Here is a 20639-nt window from a genome sequence, read left to right as displayed (position 1 = left end):
CACTAAAGAGCGAAAACCAATCATATTATTTTATTTATATCTATAATAATATGCCTCCTTTGAAAATATTTTGTAAATTGTTAACGAAACAACCGAGCACGATGAGTAGGTAATGACAGTTTTATATATGTCACACGACGTTCTACATAAAATATTAATTTAAAATTCTTTGCAGCTACAAAACATGACAACAGCGCCAAAACAGCCAGATTCATCACATGGAGATTGGTGCACGTTTTTATTTTGTATTTGTTAAATTAAATCATTCAGAGATTCTGAGGGATCGCTAACTGGGATTCCGAATTTCGAAAAAACTGGGGTACCGGGCCAAATGTTGATCTTATTAATACCGATTTTAATTTCATATAATTCGGGATCACAAATAACAAACAAACAGAAACAGAACAAACTTATAATATAAGTTTTTAAACTGACATGGTCACCAACAACAACATTAGAACTCGAAACGGAATATTTAGGTAGGTACTAACGAGTTTCCGATATTTCGGTACTGTTGCAAGCGCCGTGGTCAACAACAAAGCGTACTGTGGCTTGTAGAATTTCAGCACAAAAATCTGCTATAGCTCAACACCTTTTAGAAACTGGATCAAACCACTGGACTGAGTTAAATAATCCTCAAGTTATTCTCGACAGAACACCATTGTAGACCAAGACTGTGTACCCAAGCACAAAAACTTCAACCGGAAGGATGGGTTTCAACTGAATAGAACTTGGAATCCAGTGGTCTAATTGTGTGAAAGCCGCAAATGTGCTAAGAAAGAAGAAAGTGCGCGAGCGGACACAGTTAGTTTGGCGTGTCGAGAAGTGAATCGAGTTGTAAGTGATACAAGTGACAGTGGTAGCTGTGTCGTTGGCAACAAGAAACGGGGTAGACCGATTTGTCTCCTTACAAACATCCACCTGCATAATATGCTCCAGTTCATTCGAGATCATGGTGCTTTTAAGTTTTATATTATACCTACCTACTAGCTCCCGCGCGGTTTCACCCACTGCTCTGCTCTTATTGGTCGCAGCGTGAAGTTTTAATGAAAAATTTGCTGACCCAGCATACTTCGTACTACCGCAAAAAAATTATTTTCTCACCTTTTAAATCTTTCCTGGACTTCCACAAATAATTCAAGACCATATTTTGCCAAGTCGGTCCAGCCATTTTTGAGTTTTAGCGAGACTAACAAACTGCAATTGATTTATTTTTAATTAGAGGTAAAATCATATTGAATAGGTACTTATAGTTGGTTTTTGTACCGTTCTATTCAATAAAATAATATAAATAATAAAATTAATTAAACAAGTTACGCGTCATTTAATACAAAATACGCGTGTGCGAGTTCGTTCGTGAACAAGCAAGACCTATGAATCCGAGTATAGTCGAACTTCGACTCTAAGTTCGACTATCTATCTATCTAGGCTCTAGGCTCTAGATGACGGCCTATACAGATGATGCGTTTTACGTGCGAGTCCACGCGCGCGTGTTTTTTTGCTTAGCTTTGGATATAATGTTATAAACATAGTAGGTGTGCGTCATTTTGTCACCTAGAATTGGGTGCACATTAAATCGTTGACGTTCTCTTCGTTTACGATGTATCCATCGGTGGTATGCGAGCCAAAACATAACTGCTGTCTTTGAGTTCATTTTTGTAATTGTCTGGATGCAGGACAAAAACGCGCGTAAAACGCGGTATACCTAAGCAATAGAAATTTAATCGCGCGTAATCGCCTCACAGGACAGGCTTTTAGCCAACGAGTCGAAAGAGTGATGCGCACGGTGCTAGGGAGTTGTAGTTAAAGTTAGTTGTAATAAAATTCATCATGCTATGTACAATTTCGTCGCAAAAATTCGCTTTAATTATATTGGCGGTGGTGTAAATTGAGCATATTACAGGTTTCTTTATTTTTATCCCTTTTTATTGATTGTCTATGATTTGGTCTATGGAGAAAGACGAAAGATGTTTTCAGCTGGAATGTCAAAGTCAAAATGACAGATTTGGATAAAAGTAACCTTACTTCTTCATCAGTCCTGGAAATAGAAAAATGATTTTTAAAACTACTGTATAATTAAATGAGTAACAAAATATCAGCACAAAACTTAAAAATGCTCTCAATTAAACGTTTGCCGGCGTTGTCTGCATCTAAGATACAGCCAAAACAAAACTTTTTGTTGAGAAATACTGTTGTAGACAGGCACATAAATAAACAGTGCCAGAATGATTTAGTGAATTTGTGTAGATCTTTTTCTATGTTGCACAGTTTAACCAGTAAATCTAGAAACCCGGTAAGTTTGTCATCTTATCTAAAATATTGTTTGATAGAGTAATACCGACGTAGTTAACAGTGTGATGTGAAAATAAACTCAATAGTATTACCTCACTCTTCTCTACTCTACTCATTTATTTATGTGTTTTTCTGTATTATTAAATATACGAAGAATTCTAATTAGATTTGATCAGCTATTTATCCTATTAGAAACATTTTAAAATGTAAAAAACCTTACTTTATACTATATTCTGCTGAATTATGATTGTTGCCATTAAAATAGAGAAATATTATCGTTTCTGCTTTTAATATATACTATAAATAATATTTCTATACTTGCAATGATAAGAATATGTTTCTAATAGATACATTTATTAGAAATTTATGAAAATCATTTGATGTAATGTAGTTTAATGTTGTGAAATATTACATGACTATGAAAATATGAATGTTGCGCTGCTAAGGCTAATAATAGACTTTATCCAAATATGAATGAGATTTGATTACAAATAAATATTTCTTTGAAACTAATAACTCATAAATAGGTATTACAAATTATTGTAGTTAATGGTTAAAAGAACTACATAATCTAAAAATTGTCATTTCTATTAGCTTTACATAGACTTTCAAGACAAGTTGAGTTGCACAGAATTCCGTAGTTTACAAGGGAGCTTAAACAACTAAAAAGTTAATGACAGTTTACACTGGACACCCTACAGTTCATATCATCGCACTTTTAACAGTATGGCTCCAGCTTGCCTCCAGCATTGTGTTTTGGGCTCTGAAAACAGTATGAAAAGGCTGTAAGAGCGCTTTCAGCACATTGATTGTGTACTTACAACCTTTTTGTATTGACGTTATATCATACAACATAAGATTTAATGTTTAAATTTAAAAGACAAGATAATAGCTGGTTGGAGCGGTGTTGTTTAAGTATGCTATGGCCATAACCCTACACAGATCACTGAATACTCTAACAACATAGTTGACCTTGTTCTGTATTAATTTATGACATTATTTTTCAGCAATTTCGCCAATTCAATGCTGAGTATAAGGCAGTTTGTGCTTTGATGCAACGGTCCAGTTTACCGCAACTTAGTTCTATTTTCACAAATAATGTACGAGGGTTCCGTACCAGTGCTAATGATAGACAGAAAAAAGATGACAAGGTAAGTGTTGTTTTATTTTGAATTACGGAATTAAAAAGAGTTGGGACTTATGCTGGCTGATAAAGGCTAATATGCCTTATATACCTTATCAGCAATAGAATAAAATACTAGTTTTGAAATATTAACTTTTTGTAAAAAGTTTATATTAAAATATGAAGTAGGTTATGTATAACTACCTACTTCATAATTACAATTTCATAGGTAAAATTATTGTGGGGCTTTGAAGTAATCAAAATTTCGAACTTGTTACTGAAATGTTTAACTGTTGAAAAAAAAACACAGTTATGTTTGCACTAAAAATTGTTTATGTTTTAGGTTGATAAAGATAAAAAGAAAAAGAATGACGAAATGTCTTCACTGATGATGAAAGCCGTCTTCTGGATGTTCATGTCTTGCTTCTTGATAATCTCGCTTTCCCTCTTTTTGCCTGGAGGAGAAAATGCTCAAAACGAGGTATAGTATTGTGTAGATCAAACTAGACTCACTTTTGCAGGTAACAGATCTAGATAGCAATACAAGTTTCTGATTTTTAGTCAGTATGACGCTTAAACCCCTATTTGCCTGCGATTTCCTTTGGTATTAATTTATTATGACTTATTTTTATGAACTAGATCTGCTAATAGTTACATATGCTTTACCGTTGTGATGCATCTGACCTATTAAGAACATGTACTTTAAGCACATTAACTTATCATAGCATCAGCACCTTATTTAGCTACTAAATGTCTAACAAGCTTCTTCTGTAAGCGTCAGAATTCCATTTAACATGATTTCTATGGCGACAATTATTTGAGTGGAACTTTATCAATCAACAATACTATTAAACTAGCTCAGGGTGTAGTTTCAACTTTATCGGCTACCAAATTCCTTTTGTTGATTTTCTTACATGTTTCAGATGATACGCTATGTATCATGGAACGAGTTTGTCTACTCCATGTTGTCCAAGGGCGAGGTTGAAGAGCTGATCGTCAGACCCGATCTGGAAGTGGTTACAATCATACTCCATGAAGGTGCCATCATCAAGGGGAAGCGGGTGAGTTGATTGAAGTCATGAAATTAACTTTCCTGTTCTTTCTTGAATTTAAATAATGTGTAGTAGTAGCAATACATGTACATACATTAACAAAATATTACGGTTTACTCACGTAAATTAATGGACAAAAGCTCTACTACTTTCAAGTCACAGAGGGACTCTTCATCATGAGCAGCGTGACGCAGAATCACCGTTTACTCACGTAAATTAATGGAAATAAACTCTACTAGCCTGCCAGAAGGCTACAAGTAGGCTGCGCGACGTCGCTGCGTCTCTGTGACTTGAAACTAGTAGAGCCTTTTTCCATTAATTTACGTGAATAAACCGTGATTTTTAGTTAAAAGCAAAAAGGTGTACAATCAACAAAGCCCCATCATAAAAACAACAATATTGTTTGTATATAAAATTTGTAAGTACATTATAGTAATTTAAATAAATAACTCCTATTAATCCTCGACGTGGTGTTTGCAGTCCAACCATCGCGTGTACCACATGAACGTTGGTGACATCCATCGCTTTGAGGAGAAACTTCGGGATACTGAGAAGAACCTGGGTGTTAAAGAAGGTATGATATAACGTCTTATCTATTTGAATCAAGATCAGTGTGAAATTATTGTAAACCCACTGTGACTCTATTTCTCTTCTTCTTCTATTTATTTATACGTGAGCTAGCATTAATTCAATTATCATTATAAATAAATTAAATCGAATTATGCGCAGTAGCTCCTACAAAGTTATTAGCATTGCGACATTAGTGATTTGCCGTTATATAGCAAATAGGATGAATGACTTTGCTTTGTAGGTGTCCGAGTGATATACGACAGGAACGGCAGTGTGGCCGGCAAGGTGATAACGACTCTGCTGATAGCAGCCGTCATCCTCTCCTTCCTCTACTCCACCAAGTCTATGAGGATGAACATTAACCTTGGAGGATTTGTGAGTACTTATCGCAAATTTCTTAACATTATCATTTGACTTATCATGGAGTTTCTTTCTCGTTCTTCTCCATTCGAAGTTACACTTTAGAACAAGCACCTAGCTTCTTAGGCATATTATTATTTATTACTTTATTATTTATTACATTACAAAATTACCTATTTAGTTTAATTGGGATGAATGATTGGATTTTGATTTGACATTGAAATGATCTCTCTACCTTTAACATGAAAATCCTACTGGGTTTGATACCCTCCATTAATGCTTGTTCATTCAAGTTCACTCATAATTTCTCGTTGTAACTGCAATGGAAAAAGCCCAAAGGGTTGGTGTGCAAGTGCAACACTCACTCTCTTAATTCTGATAGCAAACATCTTTTTTTTTTTGAATAAACAAAGTACTAACTATACATTCAGATAAAATTATAACACAAAAATAAAAATAATCCCTAAAAATCTACCACTTTTATCTATTTCCTATACAGAACCAGCTGGGCCGCGCAAAGTTCACTCTAGTGGACTCAATGACCGGGCAGGGTAAAGGAGTCAAGTTTGAGGACGTGGCTGGCCTCCGGGAAGCCAAGGTTGAGGTGATGGAGTTTGTAGACTACCTCAAGAGACCTGAACATTATAAGAGCTTGGGAGCCAAGGTACTATTACGTAATATGTAGTGGAGACTAATAGTACTTTTCCGTTCCTTTAATAATAATTATCTTATAATTTATTACATTGCGGGATCCAAGACAATAGGGAAGATGCAAAAATAATATTTATGAAAATTTTGTTATTAAAATGCTAAAAAAAATAAAAGAAGGGCCATAGCAAGGTTTTCATTTTATTTAATGTTGATTTTTATCATAAATTATGAATAAAAAGTTACATGTAAAGAAACGTATTTCAAAACACCAATCAGTGTTTAGTGACGTTACTCCTGCTATGTCAACTATTGACAACTTTGAGTTGTGAACATTTTAAGCGAAAATTATTTTGCATTTATCGGCTAAAAATGGAAGCTGGGTTTATCAAAGCAGATTCTAGGAATCTACCAAAAGTTAGCGTAGACATGGTTGTAACTTTTTTATGGAAAGTGCGGAGTTTTCGAGTGTAGAAATAATATGGCGATAACCCAATCGGCTATGTTCAAATCAAAAGAGATGGAGAATTATGTATAGTAAAAAGTCGAGTTACGCCGGAGCATGAAATACGTAAAGAAGGTTATCGTGTTACAGCCATTATAAATGAAACGCAAAGCTTGGTTCAGTCCTGCCAATGCGAAGATTGTGCGGCTTCTGAAGGTAAACATTTCAGGTTATTTTAAATAGTTAATCTGTAGCATGGATAATTTAGACTAAAATCTATTTCCAGGTGGGTGCAAGCATGCTGCTGCACTATTGCTATGGTTACACAGAAGATCTGAGGAGCCTCCGATAACGTCCATAACATGTTATTGGAAAAAGACAAAATTATCTATATGTACTTCTAGAAAATCATTTATAAAAGCGATACAATGCTTTTATAAATGAAGTTATGAATGCTGCAAAGAAATTCTGGATAGATGCTGTGTTTCCAAAATTAAAAGATATTAATTACATGTTTTTTCTGTAACCATTTTGTAGATATTTTAAATAAAACTTTGTTTTTTAAATACTTTTTTTATTCAATTTTAATTAAAGGTGATTGCAAATTGACAAGCGCACAACAAATGATTATACTATAGTCTAAATGGGGAATTAGGAAATGATAAACACAGGAATGTGGCTTCAAAAAGCAAACTCACACAGTCTTCTGATCACTCTTTCAATATGAATTCGCAGGCTTGCAATTTTCTTTGACCTTAGTACATCATCTCTTGAACTTTTCTTAGTGTTGCTAACACTAGGTGGTCTTATTAACTGAAATTGCTTGTGCAAATGTGCTTGAAGCCTCTGTCTGCCATGATACAAGCTCCAGGTGGTAAAATGTCTATACATTTTTAGCTTGGAACCACTTTTTTCTCAGTTTGGGATCAGAAGGCCTAGTTAAAAACAATTTATTAGGAAATTTGGTTGAAGTTGATGGACACAATGGCACGAAACATGAGTCAATACGGCTTTTTTTGGTGCTGTTGTTGTAATAACCAGATGTTGATGGGATGTCCATTTTTAGTATTATCAAAATATATCTTGAAAATAGAGGAAATTTTGAAAAAAGCCAGCGACGGTAACAAACAGTGAACAGTGACAGACATCGACAAACAGGTATGACGTCATCGGAACTATAGGTCCGTTTCCGCGCGAAAATTTAAACTGTCAGTTTCAAAACGCATTTTTTGCAATAAATTAGGGTTTTTTTTTAATTTTTAATATACTTGTGGTCTATTCTACATGGAATGCTTTACAATGAAAACATAAATAAAAATATTGCATCTTCCCTATTATTCATGTTCCTGGGACTTCAGTGTTCCAGTGTTTTTATGGCTGTATTACTGTACATCCTGGTTTACAAGAGTTGTAGCGGTTTTGTGTGGCTGTAGCGGGCTAACAAAATAAATATGTTCTTACTTTTTTGTGAAAATGGGGGCAAACGAGTTGACAGATCATCCGGTAGTAAGCAATCAACGTGGACAACCGTAACGCTAAAAGAGTTATAATTATATAAATATAAGTACGGTGTTCACTACTACTAAGCTCACTCACAAGAGAAAACCCAATCCACGAGTTGTTCACACCATTTTTCTGTAAGAGCGTGGTCCGTGAGCCGGCCTATTCGTGACGAAGCTATCTCTGACTCTTTCAAATCGTGATAGATTGGTGTCTTTATTGTAACATCTTTAACTTATTCCAGGTTCCAAAAGGCGCTCTATTGTTGGGCCCTCCTGGTTGTGGCAAAACCCTGTTGGCTAAAGCAGTGGCAACCGAAGCAAACGTGCCATTCTTGTCTATGAACGGTTCTGAATTCATAGAGATGATTGGCGGATTGGGAGCTGCGAGAGTCAGGTTACTATAATTTTTAGAATTACAACAATAATAAAAAATAGAACTATATGAAATCATTTTCTCTATGACAAGTAATAATAGGCTTTTAATAAAAAGCTTCTTATTTTATCATATCACCTAAAAGTGCTTGATAAGATTAACTTAATTTAAAATTGTATATTAAAAAGAAATCTTGTCTCATCGACATAAACACCAATGTGTGATCTAAATGAACTGATGAACTCACTAACTTTTTACGTATACATACGTTTATCCCCAAAATAGATTTACGATATAAAATAAACTAAATAATCACAAATCTCCACATTCTCAGGGACCTCTTCAAAGAAGCTCTGTCCCGCGCACCCTGCATCATCTACATCGATGAGATGGATGCGGTAGGACGAGCCAGGTCCTCGGCCCCTACGACCTTTGGTCCTGGAGGCGGTGAGGGGGAACAGACCCTCAACCAACTGCTGGTGGAAATGGACGGCATGAAGAGTCGCGAGGGCGTTGTCGTTTTGGCGTCCACGAATAGAGCCGATGTGCTTGATAAGGTGATGAAGTGATATTTTAGTTTTGTCCTTTCTTGGTTTAGCCTCCGTTCTCAGAATAAAAAGTAGCCCGAGGGCTTAGTACGAGTTTCTTTTACGTTGAACGAGATCAAAACGAGACTGCGTTCGGCGCCGTGATTGGCCGGACTGCAATAAACCAACCGATCAGCGCCGAACGCGCTTTGTTTTGATCTTGTTAAACGTAAAACAAACTCGTACAAAGGGTTTTAGGCCCTTGTATTATTGGAGACTGTAATCTATTTTATTGTTATCAAAGTTTTAAAATAAATATCCAGCAGATTTAAGTTTTTTGTTAAAGAGTGAGGAAATATACACATGCATGCATCCTCACAATCAGGCACTTTTAAAATATTTCTAATGCCTCACTAAAGATGTTGTTTCAAATTCAATTCGAGCGTGCTTTATGCTGAGAAAATAATACTAGACATTGGACAACTACAAATAATACTAAATCTGCAGTAGTATACTTGGTTCTTATATAATAATACTTATGGTTTATTTTCCAGGCATTATTGCGTCCCGGTCGCTTCGACCGCCACATTCTGATTGACTTGCCCACACTGGTGGAGCGCGAAGAGATATTCCACAGACATCTGAAAAATATCGTCTTAGAGAAACTTCCTGACTATTATATTAAGAGGTAGGGTACAAACTGTATTACTTTATTGCCTAAGTAGTACATCCATACGGAATTTAGTAGGTTTTTCTCCTGATGAATTCAGACGTACAAATAAAAACATCCAGTTTAACCTTCTCAGGGTAATTATTTATTAAATAAGAATTTTAAGTGACATAGACCATGTTATTGGGCTTTTTTGGAAATTGCTTACTAGTAGCACGAAATCTGATATATGGTAATAGGTTCACCCCTTATTACATCGGACCTATAACACAAATGGTGAAAAGCGGATGTACAATACTACTAATGTACTCTGCCTACCTCTTCAGAGATAAAAGGCGTGACGTTGCATAAATAGTCAATTTTAAGTATACGTTTAAAGTTAAAACTACGTTCAACTACTTGCTTATACTTAAATAGTTCTTAAAACATTGTATATGAGTATCAAACTTCGTTAAAATCGGTTGAGTCGTTTCCATGAATAGGGATTACTAAGTTTGTATAAAATATTGCGTCACGTAAACGCTTTTGGTCTGTATTGGTACAAGAAATAACTATGTTTATTTATTTATAATTACTCGTTCGTTCGTTCTAGGCTAGCGTACTTGACGCCCGGGTTCAGTGGCGCGGACATCGCCAACGTGTGCAACGAGGCGGCGCTGCACGCGGCGCGCCACAAGCAGTCCATCGTGCGCCACACCGACCTGGAGTATGCCGTCGAAAGGGTCGTGGGTATGTATCCATATGTATATGTTTTATGGCATAATATATTATGATAGCGGTGGGCTTGGAAACAAATTACTAAGCTTCCGAAATTTCTTGTAACTTCTGTAGGCTAAGATTTATAGCAAATAAAACCATGAAACCGCTAAAATAAGGAAGTTCAGCGCGTCTCAAAGACGTGAATAACTGCCATGGATCCCACGGCAAAATAAATCAGGAGATATCATTAGAGAAGATAAAAAGATATAGTTTCTTCTTCCCCACTGTATTTCTTACTGTAAGAAACAGAATGTCGTATTAACATTTAAAACGATTGCATTTTTACCAAACACTACGTTTTGACTAGTCAATAGGTTATCTATTACCAGTGTGTCATTTTATTAACATGGCAACTTTTACATTATATCCAATTCCTCACATGAAATTCAACCCTAAAATATAAATTTACTTTCGCCCATTCGTAATAGTATTGTGAATATTCACAGGTGGCACAGAAAAGCGTAGTCACGCGATGTCACCGGCAGAGAAGCGAGTGGTGGCGTACCATGAGGCAGGACACGCGCTCACCGGCTGGTTGCTGGAACATGCTGACGCATTGTTGAAGGTCACCATCGTTCCTCGCACCAACATGGCACTCGGGTTCGCGCAGTACACCCCTTCTGACCAGAAACTGTATAACAAAGAGGAGGTAAGGAATACATTATGATCTTAGGAGTTAACATTATGAGTCACACGTAAAATTGGGTGATCCAATTCTCATTTATCGTTTTTTTTTTGGTGTGAGGTAGTGAGGGAGATGAGACCATAGTCCAGTAGCGGATAGCACCTCACATCCCCTAAGATTCCGTTTCATTTTTACCACGCAGCAGTAATCGCGGGTAGAAAGCTAGTACCCATCACAACATATCAACAACCTATTTGTGCCTACTGTTGTTACACCACGTTTCCTCAATGCGGGTTGACAATTTCATACTTATAGTTAGTAATAATCATAAAACTCGGGAAAAGTTACATTGGTACTTGTTTGTCTTGTCGAACCTGCACCCTCATACAAGTGAAGCGGGCGTCTTAAACATCCGGGCAACCACGACATTATCAATGTATATGATAAAAAAATAAATCTATCTACATGCATAATTTTGTGTATATTGTCTGCAGTTATTCGACCGTATGTGCATGGCGCTGGGAGGTCGCGCAGCTGAGGCGATCACCTTCAACTCCATCACCAGTGGGGCTCAGAACGATCTCGAAAAAGTCACTAAGATTGCTTATGCTCAGGTACTGATACTATGCGAAATTGTAGATACCTTTGTAGAAATGTAGATGACTTGTATTTGATGCAAATGACGTAAGAAATCAGCGTCGCAAGCGCACTGCCGAACCCTTGGAGGAATAGTGGTATGAGATTTTAATAACCTCACTCATAAATAAGATAAAAATGCTTTAGTTTTTGTCCACTATAAAAACGTGAAATCGTGTATTATATTTCTATAATTGGACCATTACAATTACTATTATTACGTGCAAACTGTCATAAGTTATTTTTTATCAGATCTCTCGCTCACACTTATGCGACTAGTGCAGGATAGTCACATTCTTTTGATGTGACAGTTCGCACGTTTGTAATGGCCCAATTATAGTCAGTTTACTTTTAGAGAGAGTATAATATATTTTACTAGCTTTCCGCCCGCGGCTTCGCCCACGTGTAATTCGGTTATATATAGCGTTTTTTAATGATCTCGACAGGGCTTTTTCTTCCACCTTCCGGTAGAGTATACTTTCAAGTTAGTCCCGTTGTTACCTAGTCAGGATCTGATGATGGTATTCCAGGGAAATCAAGGGCAAACCTCAAATTTACAGGCAATTACGTTTTTGACAATTTCATAGATCTGTTTAAGTATTTGCGTCTGATAGTATCATCCCATGTGAATGAGCTGATGATGAAAGGTACAACTCCTCAACGGTTAGGAGTTGAAAGAAAATTCTTACGAAGTAATACGTACATGTGAGGCTATTAGGTTGAACTGATAATAAAAAGTAAATCTCATTAACGTTAAGAATTTAGGTGAAAATGGATGCGGACAAATTTCGTCTCTTCACTTGTTTCCTTTTAGCTGTTTGTATGGGTAGTGTTAACACAAAATAGGGATTTAAAGGCGTGATGTTATTAATGTTATGCATGTATGTACATAATTATGTATGTTATTATGTATGTTAAAGAGACGACTGAAAGTTGTCATACAAAGTCTTTTTTTTTAAGGATGGGAAATCATCAAGTGACCTCTCCCGCTCTGGGTGGAACGGAAGGGAGTGTCAGACTTTTACTGACTAAAACCCACCTCGTTCCTTCAGTTGCCCTTTGCGTTCCGGGGCCACGGTATCTCGTTAGAACTTTCCCGCAGCCCCGGCTCAGTTTATCCCGTTTCCCCCCTTGGGGGTTGACATTTCAAAAATCCCTTCTTAGTGCTCACTTATGTTACTAAAGGAACCTCTGTTCAATATCTCAGACTCCTATACCGTGCGGTTTCGGCTGTGCGTTAATAAATCAGTCACCCAATCGCACCCCTAAATCACGATTGGAGGGTAGTTTGAAAAAACTTATAATGTCAAACATATTTACTTGCCTATGTACGTGTTCATGCCAAGTTTCAAGTTTATAAACCCAAGGAATAAGATTTTTCATAGAAACGTTTTTACCCCTTTTCCCCCCTTGGGGGTTGAATTTCCAAAAATCCTTTCTTAGTGCTCCCCTACATATCCCAAGGAACCTACATTCCAAATTTCAGCTGTCTACGACCAGTAGTTTCGACTGTGCGTTGTCTGTCAGTCAGTCAGTCACTCAGTAACGGAAGAGTTTTATATATATAATAATATAGATAGCGATACGAATAACTACAATTTTTCTAAACAGCTTTGCGTTTGCACATGGCATTGCTAAGCATTAAATCTAAGCAAGACTGATAAAATATATGCGAGATATTTTGCGTTGCTATCGCTATGCTGCAAACATATTTTGCGACTGATATTATTATAAAGCGAATGCCTTGGTATATCCCTTTTTTGAAGAAATCTGCGAATTTTCTCTTATTATATTTGTTTTCAGTGCGATATAAGTCTGCTTAATGTACTATTGTGCATATAGCTTAAATAAGTAAATATTTAACTGTGCAAAAGGCCCATGTTTTATGTTCAAGAGCTTCCTGCTCTTTATTCACATTTTTGTGTATTACTTAACTTAGTGCTTAACATGAGCCCTTTGTTCCTAGATCCGAGTATACGGCATGTCGAAGGCAGTCGGCCTGGTGTCGTTCCCGGGCGTCAAAGGACATGGCGGCACTCCGTACAGTAAGACCTTGAAGAACCTGATGGATTTGGAAGCGAGGAAACTCATTGGCGAAGCTTACTTTAGGACCGAGAAACTACTCCGAGACAATAAGGGGAAACTCATTATGGTTAGTAATTGTAAAGGTTATATCGCTCACCTAGTAATATATTGGCACATCTGCAAAAAATGTGAAATTGTCTTTATATGGTTTACGTGTTTAAAAGTGCATATTAATCTATTTATTTCCATATTCATCGAGAGAGGTCGTAAGTGTCATTATACCATTATTGTAGTTTCCCCCCTCACGCACGTAAAACAACGGTTCATTGGTCAGTAAACTAAAAACTAAACAAGTCAGGTAAACTATGAAAACTGTAAATGTGCCAATATATTACTAGGTGTGCGATATAACTTATGTGAGACATACTACATTAGTTATTAGCAGCGCAGTGCAAGTAGCAGCGCGACAATCGCCGCGTCGTGTGTCGCGGAATGCAGCTCATGAATGCAAGCCTCTAGCATGGCTCAAAATTAGTCGAGTACCTCGTCAAATAGTATTTGATGTTGTGAGATTCTAAGCGTCTGGTGTCATTTGAGCGTTTTTGGAAATTTTGATTTTAATATGTTCTCAAAATGACACGGAATCTAGAAAGGGGTCCGGTGTATGCTTTCAGTTCCGTGAATGTCCTACGACATGTAGACGAAGTCGTTTAGCTATGAGATGTTCCTCTGTAAGCTGAGTAGCCTTGTAATAATTATCAGGGTACTTACCTAGCTTTTCTGACTGCAGATAATTGTGAACATATAGTGTCAGATTCCATTACAATATTGAGTACTTAAAAAAAGATTTCAAAGTTTGAGCTGTGTAAGCGCATAATAATTATTTATTTACAGTTGGCTGAAGAATTACTGAAAAAAGAGACACTGAACTTCAAAGATGTGCAACGTATCCTCGGACCGACGCCGTTTCCACACAAGAAGTTCATTGACCCCGTGGAGTTTGAGACGAACCTGAAGAATTTGGAGAACGCTGCGATACCCGACTCCACTCCCGCCGGCGCTCCCTCGCTGAAGCCCGACGGTCCCCCGACATAAATGTACATAAAGTAGTTTGTTTGTTTTAAGTTACAGAAATTATATTAAATCATGTTAGTTAGATTGTTGCGTTTCATTCTTTTTTACATCGATCTTTCAAGCTGTGCGTGATCATCTATGCTAATAAATAAAATTGTTTGTAATATTGAAGTAACCGCTTTGTAGAGAAGAAATAAGTGTGTGGTATGGCGAGAAGTGGCCTTTGGTCAGCACTGGCCACTTATTGACTGTTAATGTGTGTGATGTGATGTGTGGTCACACCACATTACCGAAACATTTACCTAGGAGTAGGTTCTTAAGGTACGCGTCTACAGGCCCGCATCGTACGCAACGGATTTTAGTTTGTCTTGTATAGAAACTCATACAACTGCGTCCACTGATCCGCATCTTATAGATCATGTGATCTATCGCATCGCATGTAGCCATTGCCGGTTATGTAACCGGTAATGCCTACATGCGATGCGTACCGACCACGTCATACGGAAAGCGTACGATGCGGGCCTGTGGACGCTTACCTTTAGGGACCGATGACGTAGCTTTCAGTCAGAAGGTAGGTACATAAGGTTAGTACCTTACCTGTATTGTATAACCTTATAGGTGTACTCAGGCGTAGGTTCTTCATTACATTATACATAACAAAAAAAAAACACAGTATTGTAGCAATGACATATTTATTGTAAGCTATGGTTAGAAGTACAGGCTCCACGCTCAATCTCAGTAAATCACCATTGAGACAATAAATCGAAATCTGTGATCCTACTTAATATCCAAGGTTTCGGTTTATGCAACGGCCCGCCTCCGGCTGCGCCTCCGCCATCCGTCGCTGATTTTGATTTCTTCTGTTTCTTACACGAGTGCCATATAAATCTGTAAAATATATAAAATAATTAGTATTTGTATTTAATTTCTAGATTTGTTGTTTGTCTTAATTTGGTTTTAATGTGATCCAAAAGGCTCGGTCTGATTATCAGAAAACATGTGACTATGAACGATATTCGCAAGGTGGCTGGTAGTGGTTGGATGCGTAGAGCTGAAAATCGAGCTCAGTGGCATGTCGTTGGAGAGGCCTCTATGTTTACAGTGGACGATGACAGGATGGCGATGATGATGAAGTGACATTGTGAAAGTCAAATAAGGAAATTAGGACTGCAAAGTGGGGCTCTCAGTTCTCACATACATCCTCATGTAGGTAAGTATTGGGGGATAAAAAAACTATATACTAACACTACCAGTGTGTTAAGTATTAGTTAATTGTCCATTTGTTTGTTGTTTATTGTTCAATTTTTCGGTGCTGAGGCTTACGGTCAGCAGCTTTGCGTATGCACGATTGAACGTTTGGACAAATACTGCATATCCATTATAAATTTTAAATTAAATTGTTTTGTTTTCTTATTGAATTTAAAATAGAATCGCTGAGAAAATTCAATTGTACAAACAGGTACCAAATAAAAGGGGTGTAGACATATAGACAAGAAAAACTAATTGCAGACATGCATTATCAACCATTTATTTATTAAGATATTCGACTTACCTTGGTGTTTTCACTGTGGCATTATGTATCGGACACTTGTACTCGAAATCAGGCAGTTGTAGAATGTATATTATTTCCTCGTCTTCTTCCTCGGCCTTAGCTTTCGCTGATTTCTGAGATGTATCATATGGCTGTGGAAGAAGATTTTATTATTATTTTTGCTGCCATAATAAAAACAGTGATAAAATTAAATATTTTTGAAAAAAGGGAACTGCTTTCTATTTTCTTTTACACCTCCATTTTTTTAAAACAGTTTTCCGGTTCACCGAAGTTTAAAAAATACTACGCTGGACACCGCATCAAAATTGGTTCAGCCAAACATAATGACATATATACAAGTCGAAACTACATTTTTTTTTCGAAATCGTTTAATAAAACATAATTTATAAATTATAGATACATCATTTACCACTACACAATTTTATTACGTATGGTTTAAGTTATTACTTTTAAAATCATTTGTTGATGTTGCTAGGTAGTCTCCATCTCTGGAGATATTTCTATTAACCATACTTACTGTATGTTGTCGTTCAAACGTAATTCTATATTACGTTCCACGCTGCTGATTTACAAAGGTCGTATTTAAAAACAATTAGGTATGTCCGATACTTACAAAGACACTTGGTGCAGAAATGGCTGCACTGGGATCCAAGAAACCGTCAAGAATTTGTTGATTAATCTTTTGCTTGCGCGAAATATTAAAGTTCTTCGAACCCCCCTCTTGAGTTAAAGGAAATGTGATCAAGGGCCGTCTGGAAATAAACAAGAAATTAGTTCGTTATTAATGCTAATTAAATTTGTAGTTCAGTTATAACATAACTAATAAATAGTACCAAGATATTGTTCTTATTCTAAACGGGGTAGCTAAGTACTATTGAGATCAGCGCCATCTATAAGATTTTGTGTCCAATTGCGGCTCCCACCAACCCTTGGTTAAACACAATGCGCCCTCTATATTCAGTTTAAGATACTTTTAGTACTCATTGGGCTCAATAGATGGAGATAGTCGCTGTCTCGCGGTTGCATTTGTAAGCAATGCTTGTATCTAAGACCTAAGTAATATTTGAAACCTGCAACAGCGGAGCCAGTGCGTTGTCAACCATTGGAAACTGTTTGGATACGCGCTGTCTTTTCAAAGAGTTTTCGTGTCTCTCAGGCAACGATGTTGTTGCCATTCGGAACTTTTACCACACGAAACTTTAAGTTAGTAGATACCTACTAGCTCCTTCACGACAAGTTTGTTTAAATAAATTGTACTAAGCTTTAAGTTAGTAAAATAAACTCAAATACACTGCAAAGAAACGGAGTCACTAACGTCTTTTTCATGTTAAAAAAACTTTTCTTTAACTTTACAAAATATTATATTTACCTACTAACCAAAACCCCTTTTTAAGGCATTTAAATAACCTTCCATACGACATACGTCACCAAAAAATAAAATACTCGAATCACAAACAATTTTACAAGAAATAAAAAGAAAAAAGCGCTACTGGCTCCGTATCTTTTCTCCAAGTCTATTTACCTAAACGGGTCAAGGTAGAGGGCCCTTGGAGGTAGCTTGAAATGTTTCTTAATGTAGTCTTCATCGAGGAGTTGGAAGTCATTCTGGCCGGCTGCGTTGGCGCGCGGCGCTGGACCTCTTGGGGGGTTGCGGGCGGAGCTCCCAGTGAGATTGTCCGTGTGTGGCACGAGGCAGATGAGAGGCAAGTTGCTCCTGCCCGAGTGATCGACGGCCGCGCTACCCTTGACGGCATTGTTACATGGGCAACACCTGTAAGCATAGCGGTACAGACATAAACATTATAAAGGTTTGTAGATAAATTCCTATAAATTGTACACACTTTTTAATACTTAATTAAAGTTTCCAAATGGTAAATGCGTATGTTATGAGGTGTGTCGTGTGTAGTGTAATAGTGTAGTGTAATAGCTAACTATTGTCATAAATTTTAAATTACTTAAATAGGTATTGCGGCTTGATTTACCACGACTTCACAACTTGTGATAGTGATATGTGCAGCCAAAGAGTGTTGGCTCTGAAATTAATTTTCCCGATCGAACAAATGAGCAAAATAAAATGATATCTATCGAAAACTTAAAATTACCTTTACCACGGCTTTTAGCGACTTGTCCTTGTTGAAACTAATGATATAAATGCATAGTTGTAAAAATATGTTTTTTCGGATTAACGCGCTGTATGTCGGATCGTACCTAGATCTACGCGAGACACAATGTTTATGTAATATTGTGTCTTATATACCAGTAGACAAGAGGTTAAATAATACTTAATTCTTTTTTATTTTCACTTTCTATTTACCTTCTATTAATTAAACCCCATAAAATGGTTGAAATCTAATTTTTTACCGACTTCACAAAAAGGAGGAGGTACTATGTTCGGCTGTTTGTATGTTTTTTTAAGAGCAAGTTTCAACAGCAGGTGCTCAGTCATCGATTCCTCGCACTCTGGCCGCGCTCAATGGTCTCTTGGATTCTAATCCAACAAATTGATCTGTTCGCGGATGGATGGAAGGAGATTTTGTCGGAATGCCTGAAATACTGCGAAGGGAACTTATGAATGCTGTTAATTCTACTATATTCTACTTATGTGTAAAGTCGGTTACTTTATTGTTCATCCGTGATCTCTGACGTGACTCGCAAAATACTAAAAAACATGTTAAAATATCAGGTTTTGCGTTCTAATGATGTTACTAGTGACCAAGTCAGTTTAAAAACTTATACTTTAATTGGTTGGTCTACCCTTGCATCTGTTAAATAAAATAAAATAAACTAAATCATTATTTACTAAATAAAAACCTACTAATCAGAAAAGCAACATTAGAAAATATGTAGAATCAATTCATTTTAAACATCAACCACACAGCATCTACAGCTACAGTGTAATTAGTGACATGTTGCCCGGCCACGTCCCCTATCCCCGAGCGACAACGGGCCAACAGTTTCCAGCCCCGTACGTCGCTGGGACACTGATTGGAAAAACGTTCAACAAACTGTGTCATTTGTCGGTGGTAATTGTTAAAAGTGTCACTGCCCACGGCTGAACACATCACCATGCTTGTTTGCTAGGGGTGCGATGGAAAATAGTTTTACATAGTTTATAGTTTGTTATACGTGTATTGAAACTTTCCCATGGGATTTTCGCGAATGTAGGCTAAAGAAAGTGTTTGAATTAGGTTTTTGTTAAATTCTTTATTAATAAAAAGTAGACATATGTAAATATGAATTGAAAACTTATAAACTAAGTTTTTTAACAATAAAAAATGGATATTAGTTGGAACGTGTCGAAGTAGTCCTGTTGAAGTAAAAAAAACAAAGTCGTATTTGTGTAATGCACGCTTGTCTACTCTATTGTGTATATCTACTCAATACACGCTACATACCTTACGATTTAACTGTGCAGTTTTATCTATTCTTGATTCGATCCAGTTAAAACTTTGCAGTTCGACTATTTGCTCTACACACGATCACGAATCTTACGATTTAATTGTATAGTTCGACTGTACAGTTAAAACTGTACAGTTAAATTTGTAAGATGTATAGTTGCTAAGGATTGGTAAAAAATACTTACACGGAAGCCATTATTCTGCAGGAAAGGAAGTGTCTGTAGTAAACGGTGTAAAAATATATTTTATTTCGTTATTATCATTTTTTTGTATTTGTGTCAGCTTTTTATAAATGTAATTTAAAGCATTTTACTGGAAAAATGGTGGCCCAGTTTATTATGTCATCGCTTTGACGTTTTTGTTATTATTGTGATTATTTTTTTGTTGTTCTACTGTTTATTTCTGTATGGCCTCGCCCTGTACTTATTTGAGAGATACTCTTTGGGTCAACTTTAGTTGTAGTTTTTGGTTGTGAAGTTTAATATGAACAGCGATAGTAACTAATTAATTAATTGATTGATGCGAAGCGATTGATGGTCCGATTCCCGGGTCGGGCAAAGTATTACTGAGGTGATTTCGGTTTTTCGAAAAATTTCTCAGTAGTAGCACGGAGCCTAGATTTGTGTCCAGTATATGGCAATAGGCTCACCCCCTGTTACATGGGACTTATAACACAAATGGTGGAAAGTGGGTGTATAGCGGCTTTACGTGTCGTAATGAGCACCTCTGTGCCTACCCCTTCGGGGATAACAGGCGTGACGTTACTTTCTTTTAATTAATTGATTCAGATGTTCTTGATTCAATGCATGCTGTGATGTCCTTCAAATGTTGTGCATTGGTAACAAGGTTACTGATATTAATTTAATGATAATTATTCAGCAACAACTGGATGTCGAAATAAATATATAAATATAAAAATAAATAAAAGTAACTCACTTTGTCCACTCCACGCTGTGGTTTTTCAAAAATAAAATACTCCGTACATTTTTCCGACTTGTTTAAGATATT

At 36.7% G+C, this 20639-nt stretch overlaps 2 protein-coding genes across 2 annotated transcripts; one reads left to right on the top strand and one right to left on the bottom strand.

Annotated features, from left to right (window-relative positions):
* Positions 1-1983: 1983 nt before the first annotated feature.
* LOC118264159 (paraplegin) lies at positions 1984-14765 on the top strand. Its single transcript, XM_035576578.2, has 15 exons — positions 1984-2293; positions 3300-3443; positions 3759-3896; positions 4339-4476; positions 4948-5041; positions 5279-5412; positions 5897-6061; positions 8235-8386; positions 8700-8922; positions 9447-9580; positions 10155-10291; positions 10768-10970; positions 11441-11560; positions 13549-13734; positions 14502-14765. Exons 1-15 carry the CDS (start codon positions 2081-2083, stop codon positions 14700-14702), a joined length of 2382 nt encoding a protein of 793 aa, XP_035432471.1. The 5' UTR covers positions 1984-2080; the 3' UTR covers positions 14703-14765.
* Positions 14766-15356: 591 nt separating this feature from the next.
* On the bottom strand, positions 15357-20003 carry LOC118264169 (uncharacterized). The gene is made up of 5 exons (XM_035576590.2): positions 19817-20003; positions 17756-18004; positions 16847-16985; positions 16234-16364; positions 15357-15569 (listed from the first exon to the last, which is right to left on the bottom strand). The coding sequence occupies exons 1-5, from the start codon at positions 19825-19827 to the stop codon at positions 15425-15427; spliced, it is 675 nt and encodes a 224-aa protein (XP_035432483.1). The 5' UTR covers positions 19828-20003; the 3' UTR covers positions 15357-15424.
* Between the last annotated feature and the right edge of the window lie 636 nt (positions 20004-20639).

The sequence above is a fragment of the Spodoptera frugiperda genome, chromosome 25 (assembly GCF_023101765.2).
Source record: "Spodoptera frugiperda isolate SF20-4 chromosome 25, AGI-APGP_CSIRO_Sfru_2.0, whole genome shotgun sequence".
Lineage (NCBI taxonomy): Eukaryota > Metazoa > Arthropoda > Insecta > Lepidoptera > Noctuidae > Spodoptera > Spodoptera frugiperda.
The sequence above is the reverse complement of the archived record's forward strand: the minus strand, read 5'-3'. Positions and strand labels throughout refer to the sequence as shown.